This window comes from Anser cygnoides, chromosome 16 (genome assembly GCF_040182565.1).
Source record: "Anser cygnoides isolate HZ-2024a breed goose chromosome 16, Taihu_goose_T2T_genome, whole genome shotgun sequence".
Taxonomy (NCBI): Eukaryota; Metazoa; Chordata; class Aves; order Anseriformes; family Anatidae; genus Anser; species Anser cygnoides.
Window position 1 is genome coordinate 7,994,916 of NC_089888.1, and position 13,397 is coordinate 8,008,312.

The 13,397-nt window shown below is 40.0% G+C and overlaps 1 protein-coding gene across 1 annotated transcript in view; it reads left to right on the top strand.

Annotated features, from left to right (window-relative positions):
* Nucleotides 1-13,397, top strand: part of ATP9A (ATPase phospholipid transporting 9A (putative)) — a 61,169-nt gene that overhangs the window by 13,884 nt on the left and 33,888 nt on the right. Inside the window, exons 5-10 of the mRNA XM_048072475.2 lie at nucleotides 5,654-5,712; nucleotides 6,573-6,624; nucleotides 7,199-7,293; nucleotides 8,593-8,673; nucleotides 10,021-10,096; nucleotides 13,009-13,085. Coding sequence (XP_047928432.1) covers nucleotides 5,654-5,712; nucleotides 6,573-6,624; nucleotides 7,199-7,293; nucleotides 8,593-8,673; nucleotides 10,021-10,096; nucleotides 13,009-13,085 — 440 coding nt within the window. The remainder of the gene's footprint in view (nucleotides 1-5,653; nucleotides 5,713-6,572; nucleotides 6,625-7,198; nucleotides 7,294-8,592; nucleotides 8,674-10,020; nucleotides 10,097-13,008; nucleotides 13,086-13,397) is intronic.

The window sequence follows — 13,397 nt, forward strand, 5'->3', positions numbered from 1 at the left end:
GAGGATTCCTATAAAGTAGCACTTCGTATTCCTTAATGGAAACAACAAATGTATGCCTAAAAAAGAGAGGAGGATCTACATCGTCAGATTACTTGCAAAAGTACTTTACTAAAAAAGTAAACTGTGAAATTGTCAGAAGATGCTTAATGCAAAAGGAGATTCAGCTAATGAGGGGGGTGAAAGTGGTCTGTGTTGTAGTGTCTAATACTGGGATCCCCTTCAGCACAGATACTGCAAACCATAGTTAAGTACAAGTACTCTATACTGATGGAGCTTGTAAGTGCACGTGTTATATTTAGGGCGACTTGCTTGACATGCTGACACATTCTGTCCCTTAATGAACATGCAATACCAGTTGAGTTTCATAGTTCTTTCTGGGTTGTACCTGACAGGGACTTGCATAATGCAAGTCCTTTGCTAAAAGAGTTTGTGCATGTCTGCTGTTACCACATCTTCTGTGTGTTTCTGTTAGCAGCAACTGAGGTAGTTCCTTAGTATTGATAATGTCTTCTCATGTATTTTTGTACGCATCTTCTTTAGCCACTTCCTCCAGCAGTGAGGAATTCAGAGTCCCCAGGCTGCAGATCAGCTGTGTCTGCTCACTGGCTCTGGCCATTGTTTACAACTTGGTAGCACCTAACAAAGACATTTAAATTCTCATTTGAAAAATTGAATGCTGCCTCACTGTGGAGTTGCTGTTAATACCATGACAATGTCGGTGAGGCCAGGGTTTTGTTTTTAAAAAGGGAATGAACTGAATTTAAGCAACTTATTTTTTTTTTCATTTCTAGTTTCTTTGTTATAAAAGTTTATACCCATGAATTAAGATGCAGTGAACTAGGTGTATTAAAACTGCGCTGCTTTCAACACTTGTGTGTTTAAGAATAAGCCTGCTTTTTAAGCATAATTGCTTAAGGCTGTATATATTTCACATGCCAGGAATTATGAGACAACTCCAAACTAGGGAATTTGAGTTTCTGAATATTAAATCCCCCTTTAATAACATGTTCTTACTACAACACTTAAAATGCTTGGCAACCAACAAAAGCCCCATCCAAGAGGGGTGTACTACATCTATTTAAAAATATAAAAGAGTTGCCTTCTGGATTCTATTCAATGATCTATAAGGGGCCTGACCTCTCCTTTAGTTCTTTTCATATTGCTATTACGTTTCCCATGAATGATTTCCCTCCCCCCCAGTCCTTTAACTTCTCTAATTTTGTGAAAGAAACCAAGGAGGATTGGCAGCTGGGCACTGGCTGAAAATCTTAAGCCACTTTGTTTTTAACACACATTTGGTGTAGAAACAGTAATGAGACGCTAGCAGTATAGCCTAGAGTAGGAAAAATACAGAAAATTATTTCTGATTGCCTAGTGGCTTGGGGAGCAAAGCCACTTTCTGTCTCTCACTGCCTCCACTTTTTGACTGATTAAAACCTTAGCACCTCTGAGAATCATCTATGAATGTGGGAGTAGCTTGTGATGCCAGCATGGCTGGGCAAAGGATAGGTGTTTTATTTTTGTGTGCTTATGCCTACTAGAACAGAAGAAAACATAGGCAAGCTTTGGAGCAAGGGCTTCATTGGGTCAGAAGTAAAAGCAGTTAGTACCAAAGTTAGGGTAAGTTGAGAGCAACTGAACTTAACCATTGATTTTCAGTGCAGCTGACAAATCTCCAGGTAGGACTTGTTTCCTTTTTTGTTGCATGGCACAGTTCATGCTTCAGGAGGTTGGCACAGTCCTGTACTGAAAAGGGGCAGTGCAGAAGGGTGCACAAAAACTCTCTGAAATGTTGCTGGCTGGGCTAAGCCTCACAATAGTTTCACCTCTAAAGCCAGTGCTTAGGAGGGGAGAGATTAGGTGAGGCCTGATGCTGAGCACTGCTGTTCTTGGAGATTGGCTATAATGGATCTAATGGATCGCTGTAGCTTTCTCCAAGCTATTTTTATTTCCCCTGAGTAATTGCACTAAGCTGCCATTAAGGTGACTGGAGAATAGTTTTCCAGTCCTCAGCCTCAGCCTCCCACTGCAACCTCAGGGCTGTAAATACATTCTCTGCTCTAAATGAAGGCAGGGGGACTTAAGCACAAGCTTGTATGCTGTTTTGAATAAGGACAGAGGTAAACAGAGATATGAGTGCTTTCCTGGATCAGGATCCTCAGTTTCCCTTGGGCGTGCTTGCCCGTGCCGAGTCCTGGGGCAGGGGTCCTCCAGCCCCACTGCCAGCCCGCACCCCACTGCTTGGAGCTGCCTCTAGCACACAGCATCGCTCCTGTGCGTGGGGCTTCGTGATGCATAATTCCTGCTCAGCTTTGTAAGCTTCACGCAGCTGCTTTATTTGTAGAGAAGGAAGAATCCTCTTTGGATAACCTCTTATTTTGAATATAGTTGCTAAATTGCAGTGACTGTAGTCTTTTTGGAGGCCAGCGTGATGCAGAGCCAGCAGGTATTTTCTGTGTTCATTTATTTTACATAACATCATAAGGAGGAAAAAAAAAAAAGCACCCTGAACCTTTCTTTTCTTTCTACCATTATGATCCATTTATGTTCCAAAATGTTGAAACCAGAAGGTTTTTTTTAATAGAAAGCTCTTTATTTAAAAGACAGTTGTTTGGATTGTAATAAAAAATAATCAAATTTCAATCCCCTATTCATAAACCTACAAGCCTCCTTGTGTTCAAAAGTCTGTGTGCTGACTTTCTGCTTGATAGAAAGCTAGAACTGTGCTTGCAAATTCTTGGTTTGTTTTTCTTCTCTCTCACTCCCCCTCCCTGGGTAACACTGCATAATAGAGAGAAACTACAGAAAGCAATGGGAAGAGACCTCCTACTGAGGGGTGCTACTTAAGATACAGATCATTGGCATTTACCAGCCATATAAAAACAATATTTTCCCAAACCCTCTGAGTCCTGCTCCACAGTTTATACAGCATAAAGCTGCAGAAGCCAAAAGTTTGTTGCAGCACATCCAAACCACCCTTTTGTTTCTTCAGATGCATTTGACTTGTTTTAATAAACCTCTGGCTTAATCTTTAATTCCAAATTAAGTATTTTGAACCAAGCCGTAGAAGCTGTGCGTATTTATTGTGAGATCTTGACTTTAATACTCACTTGGTAGAAACAGGTTTCTCTCCTGGCTAGTATATTTGATACTTTAAATAATCTGCTTTGTTATATCCCTCACACTGCAAATTTTGTGGTGATTCCAAAGGCCGTAGATGAAGTTGGAACAAAGTACTTGCACTATATTGTTTCCCTGTCTATTATCAAAAAAAAAAAAAAAAAAAAACCAACAAACATCAGAACATAGCAGAGAATGAAGCAAGTGTCAAGCAAATTTTAAGAACTTAACTTAATTTAACATAAGAGATCAAGACTTTTTTTAAATTTTGTTAACCACTGACTTTATTCTGATTAACTTTTGAAAATATGAACTGGAAACAATGTAAATGCTAAATACACCTAGGTGTGTGTGGAAGAAAGCACTTCTAGATGTATTTATAAAAGCAGTAATTTGTTATTACAAAAATATTTTAATAGTAGAGCAATATTGAGAAATGAAGCAGTTGTGTTATTAGCTAGTTTCTTAAACGTGTGAGAAAACATCCAATGTTTAGGAGCTAGTTTCCCCACAGAAAGAAAAAGGAATTACAGAATTCCCAAGATCAAAATAAAACTAATTCAAGTAAGTTGCTTTATGGGAGTCCTGAGTCAAAGGAAACATCTGGTCCTGCGCCTTCTTAGTGGGACATATGGTACATACTGCAGAGATGTCATCCACAAGAGTCCAGGAGTAGGGCTGGAAAAGCAGAATTAGCTTTGCTGCCTGAAAAGGGCATCTCACATATACAAGAGTTATAAAAATGCATATTGGTTAGAAAGGTCCTCTCCTTCTTTTACTTAAAACCAGCTGAGGTTGGGAGGATAATTGAGAGTTATCGATACAAGGCAGATCTGTTCCAGTTGCTTTTTTTTTTTTTTAATGGAAAAAATTTTGGAGCAGTTAACATTGTTTTCAGAACAGTGATCCAGAAAGCCCTTTACATGCATAACGGTAGGAAATAATGGTATTGTAACTTTGCCCAATTTTATTTTTCATCATGAATTTATTTCATTAAGTGATACAAAATTTTCCATGCCTGAGCCCTGCAAGTAGTGCTGCCTATACTGGCAGTCACCAGCTCAATCCTTGTGATCTTTAAGAGAAATACATAAAATATGGTTGAACGCACCTATACTGCCAAGAACTTTTCTTAGCGCAGTGGCGCAGGAGTTGCGGTGCCTGTGTGCAGAGGGCTCGGTTCGTGTCCTCCTTTGCACAGAAGAATATTCAAAAGCACTTTTTGTTGTTTCATGAATAACCGTATTAAAAGGGGAGGAAGAGATGTTATCTGTCAGACCCTTTTAGTGTCAGAGTACCTAACTTTGTATAGCCCATACAGAGGACTGCCAGGGATGCTTTTTGGGATCCTCTCTGAGTGCGGCTTTTCTTTTCAAGCCTCTGCGTAATGGACTCTTAATCCCCCGTATGCTTCCTGCCCCAGCAGAGATGTCTTTAGCCCAGCATTCGTTTTGTTTACTTTTTTTCAACTAAAACTCTCACAAGGCAAAACCCAGAATCTGCAAAAGACCTATGAGATATTTGTGAAATGGGCCATGACTGCTTATAATTTGTAGGAATAATTACAGCATGTAAGGAAGTCTGCATTTATTAGCAGCAGTGATGAAGCATGTTGTTAAGCCCGCAGTGTGTCACCAAAGCAGCAGGCTGCCGGGAGCCCAGAAAGGCTTTCATTGTTAATTTGGAGCAGAAACACTGAAGCATATCCTGAGAAGGATGCTAATGAAGGGACTGCCAGTAGTAAAATCCTAGTGACCTTTGTGCTTTGTGCTAATTTCTGCTCCCCTCCCTTCCCCCTTCTCCTTTCCCCCTGAGCTGCTATCTGGCCAGTTAGCCCCTGAATTTGGAGGTACAGTAGGAGTGTTGTCCGTGCCGGGGTGAGCTCCCACGTGCCTCCCCCACTTCCACTCAAATCACAGCAGATTAAAGAGGCTTTTGTTGAAATATAACAGACAGACACTTAGAGGCAGGGTTCAAATTAACTGATTATAAATCACTAGTTAGTCTGCGAAGTCAAATCTAGAGCTGGCTAATGATTTGAAATTACTAGCCAATTGTGAAATTAATCCCCTGTTTTAAAGCAACTGGGAAATGCTTGAGAGCTGCAAAGAAATAAATACATAGGTGTTTTCTGGGGGACTCGTGCTCTGTGGGGTTTGTTCGGGCTGTGTCCACACAGAGGCCGAGGAGAGGAGGTCGAGCTGAGCCAGACACGAGAGCTGTGGCGCAGGAGGAAATGAGCCTGGTTTTTAAGATGTGCCCCTTTTAATTGTGGCTTCCAGGTCTTGCTTCGGAGAGTTCAGCTTTAAATTTTCATCCACTTGGGGAAGAGGGGTCATGAGCTCATGGTTCCCTATTGTAGCTTTCCTGGGTTTGCACTATTGTCTGCCTGGCGCATGCTGGAAGTGTTTTCAGATTCCCGGGTTTGATGGCTTGTGTCAGAGTTGTCACTAGAGGGTGACAGGCAGCACCCCGAGCCCCGTCCTGCTGCTGCGAGGCGTGGCTGTGATGTACTGGTGTCTTTCCTCTGCAGGGACTGTGAAGGTGAAGAGCTCTAATATACAAGTAGGCGACCTCATCATTGTTGAAAAGGTTAGCCTCTACATGTCTATCTTTTTTGTAAAGTATGTTTCTTGCAAGACCATTGAAAATGAGATATTTTGAAGTTGTATTTGTTTTATGGTAGGTTCAGAATATTGAGTGTTGAACATTAGTTATGATATTTAATCACTTTTCAGGGTCTCGCCCTTCTTCCCCCCAGCCCTGGAAATAGCATCATTGTCCTTAAAAATGAGAGCAAATCTGTGGATAAGCTATGTTTTCCTATTGCAGTATAGCAAGATAAAGACTCTCTGGCCCTTACCTTTGACTGTTGGACACGGGTTAAATGCCTGATACAACTGCAACATCATAATGTTGCTTGGTGTAACCAACACAAGTATGGGGAGAGGGATCCATTTGCAGGCACTGGAGTGTACAAGTGTATTCTCCCTTTTGTACAAGTTTATGTTTTTTTCATCTGTTTATTTTCTTCACACACACGCTCCGTGCAAATATCTATGTTCTCTAAAACTGTTAGGATGAACATATTCAGTCAAAAAAAAAAAAGAGCTGGTACCTGTTAGATTTCAGATACTTGCTTTCTTCTAGCGTAGGGCTTCTTGGCTTCTTGGAAGGAAGCCGGCTTTAGTTTGAAATTTCTTCTTCTAGAATTACTCACTAGCTCTTTTGTAAACCTAGACATTGGCCAGTCTGGTCAGTGGGAGCTGGCACCAGTTATTATTCTGCAGGGAAGCAAATTTAGGATTCAAAGCAAAATGAATACCAACCTTCAGTCTGACAAAGAAATACTTTCTCCTCCATAGCCCCTTTGCTTGTCACTGGGGCTGTGGAAGGAGGCTGCACACGCGTGCAGGGTCTATGCACAATAATGGCCTTTCTTCTTGTAACAGAACCAGCGGGTCCCTGCTGACATGATCTTCCTGAGGACGTCGGAGAAGAATGGTAAACATCTGGAACCAATTGTCAAAATAGCCATTAACCTTTCACTGGTTGTTTAGAGAAAATTATCTTTTGGAAATGTGAAAGAAATAGATAATAGTAAAATTTTGGAGCGACCGGGAATTCAAAGGCTTTGATGGACTGCCAGTTTTCAGGATGTAACACTCTGGTTTTGTTTGCTAATCCAAGAATGTAGTTATTTGAACCCAGAGTAAATGAATGGGGTTGCAAAATGCTGTGCGTTATAGATGTAAATCATTTTACTTGCTGTTCAGGGTTGTTTTGTCAAGTGTGGGATAAGGAAATGCTTGATTGGAAGGTTTACAAAACATGACTAATAAGAATATTTCAAATGTCTTAAAGATACAGAGCAGAGTCTCACTGTTTTGGACTAGTGGAAGGAAACGGATGTGTGATGCAAGAATATAATTCCTTGATTCTTACCTTATTAATAAGTACTACTTTAAATCAGATACCAAAGAAAGAAAGGTGTGCTAGGAACAAAAACATTTCAAGAGCTGTAGGTGTACATAAGGGAGATCTAGAAAGAGCACTAACTGTTGTTGAAACTCCCCAGGGTCTTGCTTCCTCCGCACTGACCAGCTGGATGGCGAGACAGACTGGAAACTGCGGCTGCCAGTTACCTGTACTCAGAGATTGCCAACTGCTTCTGTAAGCTGCCTTTTTAAAAATACTCTAGTTGTTAAATATACATGTCTGATTTTCCTGAAAAGTGTTCAGGTGCTTCAGTTAATGGGCTGTTTCGAGAAGCAGGTTAATTTAGCATTGTTTTGCACAGGGCTCAGTGCATGTTCCAGGCTAGCTCTGGCAGCAAAGAGTGTCTGGTACTGAAAATAAGAGTAAAACAGCTCTTCCTGAGTTCCAGGCAAGATGTCAGGTAAGGTGAAGCTGGGTGTCTCGGTGCCACACGGCTGTCACTGCAAAGCTGCATGGACAGAAGGGCGCTGGGGCTGGCAGCTAGGGAGTGGCTTCGCAGCAGGAGGTGACTCATGGCAGGGTGCTCCTGTTTTCTTTTTACTTTCCAGAGACCATTGCAGTAACTTACTACAGGGTAGGTCTTACTGCAGCATAGGTACCCTTGTACTTCTCAAATTCCCCCTTTCATTCACTGGAGCGCAGTATACTGAGACACAAGTCATCCGATTTCATGAAATGGCTTCAGAAGTTAAACTTGCATTACTCTCTGCCATAAAAGGAGGGATCGTCACCATGGATGCTCCACTGTATGATCCGAAACAAGTGTATAACCTCCATCAGACGTGCTGTTTCCTAACTAAACTACTCTCTAGCTAAAGTAATTTACCCTAGCTGACTACTCTCTAGCTAAGGAAGTTTGTGTCTGTAAAAAAAAAAAAAAGAAAGAAAAGAAAAAGGGGGAATCTGTGTACCTATTTTATTGATGTTCTGTCTGTAAAAAGTGCAAGAAGTTTATTTTATACCAAGGCTTTGAAGAGAAATGTTCTCTCCATGATGGAGTGAATAGTTCACAAGTGTAGGAGTCAGCAGTGGAAGTTCTTTTCAGAATTGGCATATCTCTTGTCACCGTAGAACTGTTCCCAGTGACACTAGCACCTCAAACTGAATACCTACTGGTAGGATGTTCCTTGGTTGCCTTGGAAAACTAATCCAAATCTTTTTTTTGATAAACAGTAGTAAGTGTTTTAGGCTAGCTTGATTACTCAGGCTGAAATTGCTTGTCTGGGGCACCAACAACTAAGTAGTTCCCAGGAGCCTTTGTTATTGTTTCAGTAAATATTCTCAGATAAGTACTTTTCAGTAAAGCTGGTATAACAGTTGTATTTTCTCTTAGCTAAACTCAAGTAAGGAGTATAATTTAATTATTATCTTAACTTGATTAAGTAACTCTTGCTCAAAGTATTTTGTTAGAAACATTGATACATTATTAAAATGTGGTTATCTAACTGCCTGCTAAAACACGTCTGTTTTTAGGACCTACTGCAAATCCGATCCTATGTATATGCAGAAGAGCCCAATATTGATATACATAATTTTGTGGGGACCTTCACAAGGGTAAGTCCTACTTAGATATGCTTGAAATAATTTATGTAGTGTTTTCTGTGCAAACCTGCTGAATCACAGGATGCCAGACTTTTTCAGGAGAAATGGTGAAGTCTTGTCATTCCTTGTGCCCTTTCTTTGTTTTTGTTTTTGCACCCTCCATAAAATACTTGTAATAAATCTGATATAAAAATATGTTTATTGAAGCTTTGACTTGGAAACAACATAATAGACTGTTTGAGATTAGGGTTCTTACTCTTAAAGTATTAGGTCTGAACATTTGGACTTACATTGGTAGTTACATGTGTATGGTGTTCAGAATGAAATCTGGACCACCACAATCACTGCAGGATTAAAATTGTTTACTGGTGAAAAAGTAGAGGTTCTTGGATAGATCAGTCTTAATTGTGAGTCAATTGGTTTTTTGCCTTCAGTTGTTGCATGCAACCTGTGTGAACTTAGTTATATGTGCCCTCAGAGGGCAGTGGCTCAGACCCTCTGTGAAGTATCACAGAATATGTGTCTTTTGACTTCTTGGGAAGATGTGCTGCCTATTTGGGGCAAAAGGTTGTGGTGATTTTTTTTTTTCCCTCTCTCCTTCCCTTCCATCTCACTGGGATTATGAAAACATTAAGAAATACATCTACCCTTGGGGAATTTTCAGAGGACAAATGCTTTTATAACAAATGGGAGACAGTTACAGCTTGTAGTTGTTTGCTAGTATTTCAGTTCAAAATTGTAAGTTTTGCTCTTTTTATCTGCGAGGCATGGTTTAATCTGATTAATGGTGGTAGTATGGATTAGAAGTTTGGGTGGCTTATTTAGGCAGTTGTTGTATAAACCCTGGGCATATGTTAATTTACTTGCTTATGCAAAAGTACGGTCCCGTAGAATTAATCTTTTGGTGCCTAAGAGGAATCAGATTTTCTTGAAACTGTTCTCTGGCATGCATCAGACAAGTTTCCGGGCCATCACTGAGCAGTCCAAATTGGATCTCAGTGAGGTCTCACAGTAGAAGGCAAAATGCTATTAATCTGCATGGACCAAGTGAGGAAAACATTTCCCTGTAGTCCCTGGTGAGCTTCTGACAAATCCCTTTCTCGTTTCTGATTCCCAGGGTCCTTCAGCAGGAACAGGTATCTTAATAGATTTATTTTTTTTCCACCCCTTCCTTTCTCCACTGAAATCAAGTGTTGGTTTTTAACCTAGCCAGAGATTTAACTGTGTTTCTGAAAATCCTCAATCTTATCTAGAAGCTCTCTATCAATTCCCCCAGTATTGCTCTGCAAACACCTGTGTGTAACTCTGTCATCCAGTAGTCTTTTAAATTACTGACATGTTTTTTTATTTTTGTTGTAGGAGGACAGTGACCCTTCTGTGAATGAAAGTTTAAGCATAGAAAACACTCTATGGGCCAGCACAGTGATTGCATCAGGTAAGATGGAGGCATGTGTCAATTTTTTTTTAAGGGAATATGTTAACAATTTTTAAAGGTCTTTTTGTAATGAAATAATCTCTGTCAGTTGGAGAAATTAGCAGTCAGAGTGAGGTTTCCCACTTGTCCTAACACCTCTGGGGAGCAAGACTGACATCTAATTGCCTCTTGGACATTCCTAGATGAGAAAGAATTGGAGTGGCCTTTGGGCACGTCTTTAGCATCTAGGACCAGAATAGCACTTAATTGCTCTCCGCATTGACATCCTAATCTGTAACAGAAATGGTGTCAAATAGATTCTGGTAACAGAAGCTAAGATGAAAGATTTCCAGGTAACTGCTTCCATTGAGTTTGTCTTACGTATTTTTAAAAAGAAAAAAATAAAATCTTTGACACGTTTTCGTAGATGTATACAATAAGCTCGCAAGGCCTGAGATTAATCAATGCTCTCTTGTAGAGGTCTGTCAAAATAAAAGCCTTGCTCTTCTCCTGCCTAGCATGCCCGCAAGATTTACAGGACAGTAGCTGAAGGAGAGTGAAATTCTGTAATGCAGTGGTGGAATTGAAGCTGTTGAATGGAGGGACTTCAGAGTGCTGTATCAAGGTGTACATGGAATTAATAATAATGGGAAGGAATATGAACTTCAAAAGACTTTGTGAAGCATCGAAAAGATTTTGATTTGCTCTTTTAAAAAAGCAGAATATAATAAATAGATTTTATTCCTGTATGTTTCCATCTACACCTGCTCAGACTCCTAGTTGAAACACATCTCAGTATTGTCACAGGATGTGACCAAAGGGTCATAAAAATCTACTTGGCCAAGTATTATTTAGTCAAGTAAATTATATTTAGGGATGAGTAATTGTTATGCAGTAGGAAACCTGCCTTCCTCCCTTCTGAGTGTAAAACCAGTCAGATGTTTTGGGACTGGCAGTTTCACATATCGAACAGGCTGCTTAATGCATGAGCCTCAGTCCATCCTGCTTTGGAACAAATACATGGGAAAGGAAAGCCACTTTCCTTGTGATTCTGACTTGTATCGCAATTTTCCCTGCAGCCCTCTTTCCCACAGGGGCTTTCTTACCTCTTGCATGGAAGCTTTTGGGCTGATGCCACAGCTGAGCATAGCGCAGGTGTGTGCTGCCACGAGCAGTGCGGCTGACGGGAGGAAGATGCTGTCCTGCCCTAAGCAGGCTCACAGCCAGCTTGCTGAGGGTGAAATCTAACCCTCCTTTCTCAGTATGTACAAAGTTATTTGTAGATAGATATCTTTCGGAGTTCAGCTAGTAAGAATAATGTTTGCAGATGTTCTTGTAATTTCAGCTGGTTTGTACAATGAAGTCTGTTTTGGATAGCCATAAAATGATTAGAAACACTATTTATACACGTACCACCATGTCTTCAAGCTGTTTTCTAGCCCTGGTAGTTTTTTTCCCCTTATTTCGACCGACTTGATCAATTTAAGTTCAGTTTTGTTTTTCCTATGGCAATAATAAATAGCGTGGTGGAGGTCATTTCTGTAAGGAAAACCTATTGGTTTGGAGAAAATGTGGATATCATATTTCTTCTTCTGTAAGCAAAAGCTGTCAAGTCATAGTGATGCCATCTCACTCGGGCAGCTTTTGCTTGTAAGGTAAAGCAGAGCTATGTGACTTTCTCCATCTGCTGCTGTAGTAGGAGCGGGTCTGACTCTGCAGTTGATTTGGAGTAGCTGTGCCATCTGCTGATTTGAATTGTGATGATCTTACCACCTCCTGCCATCTGGCTCCAGTGACTTCTTGTTGTGCTGTGTGTTTTTTTTTTTTCCAAAGGAATGTTTCCCAGCATTTTTAGAAACCACCTCTTTTGAATTAATCTTATTTGATAATAATTCACTTGCAGCTTGTTAAAACTTCTGTCGCTAATGGGAGCGGGGGAATAGTGGAGTATAAAATGGCAATGTATTAGCAACAGAGCAACAGTGTTTTTTTTTCCCAGTGTTGTTTTTATCCATTTTTATAGACCCCTAAAATTTTCTAGTAGAAACTTTGACTTCAGCAATAGCAGCTTTAAAACTCTTGACTGTAGCTAGCTTTTTCTTAATGGCTTTTTGCAAAGGCTTTAAGAAAAACCTGTAGAAAAACAGTGGTTTATGGTACTAAACTGCATTATCTTTCTGCAGTAAGAAAAGAGAGCAAAAGAGAGCTCTTCAGAAACTGTGGAACATAGCATTAAAATACATAGATGGGCTCCCAGCAGCTCCATCTTTTGCAGTAAGGTGGGAGTTGGTATGATTTGCCTTTCTGCTATTAAACAAATACTTAATTTAAACTAAAACATAGATTTTAAAATAAGGTAATTCTATCTATAAAAGCTGTTGGAAATAATTGGTTTTACTCTGATTGTGGCAGACTTCACCAATAAAGAACAACTACAGTCCAGAGCACTAATTTAAATGCACTTACAATGGAGGACCACTGTCTGAAGTAAGGCAAACTTAGCACACCTGAGTGAGGTTCAAAGTGGTGGGAGGAAACACAAGAAATCCTTCTTCCTCAGCAGCTTTTATTTATGTTGAGGAACAACAGCTTACATCTAAAGGGGTTAAGGAGAAGCCAAGAGAGCCAAACTCTTGATTTCTCTTTCCATGCTCTTTAGCTGCTGCAGTCTGTCCAACCCAGTTGGAACAAGTCCAATCATAAGGGCAGTGTGGTTGAAGACTTGCTGACTTCCAGTAGGATGTCTTCTGTTCAGCATCTGTTTTCATGGATTTTATATTTCAAGTGCTGGCCTTTCTAGTCTGATTGTTATTGCGTTAGAAATTAACCTGCTAAAAGTCCATTTCAACTGTAGAGCATATGTATCTAACAAGCATTTTTCAGAGAAAACAAGTGGAGATTGTTTTTCTTAGGCTGATGTATGTTTTGTTCAGGTACTGTTGTGGGAGTTGTCCTCTACACTGGAAGGGAACTGCGCAGTGTGATGAATACTTCAAACCCAAGAAGTAAGGTAGGGTAAGGATAGTAAGTAATAATTATCTTATAATAAAAAGGGGCAGAAATTTATCATTTAAAAAAAATATATATATATATTTCCAAATGCTGTATGTACACACTGTAGGAACAACATCCTACAAATGATTTATATCTTCCAACCTATGATTTAAGATAGTTACCGTTATCAGAGACCTATTTTATTTTTTTGATCCTAACTACAAGTATCTGCTCACTTTTTGACAATGGTAACACTTTTATTTTCTGTGGCTATAATAAAATAGACCCAGATAGAATGGGAAGGTTTATTTTGCTGCATTCTTCCATT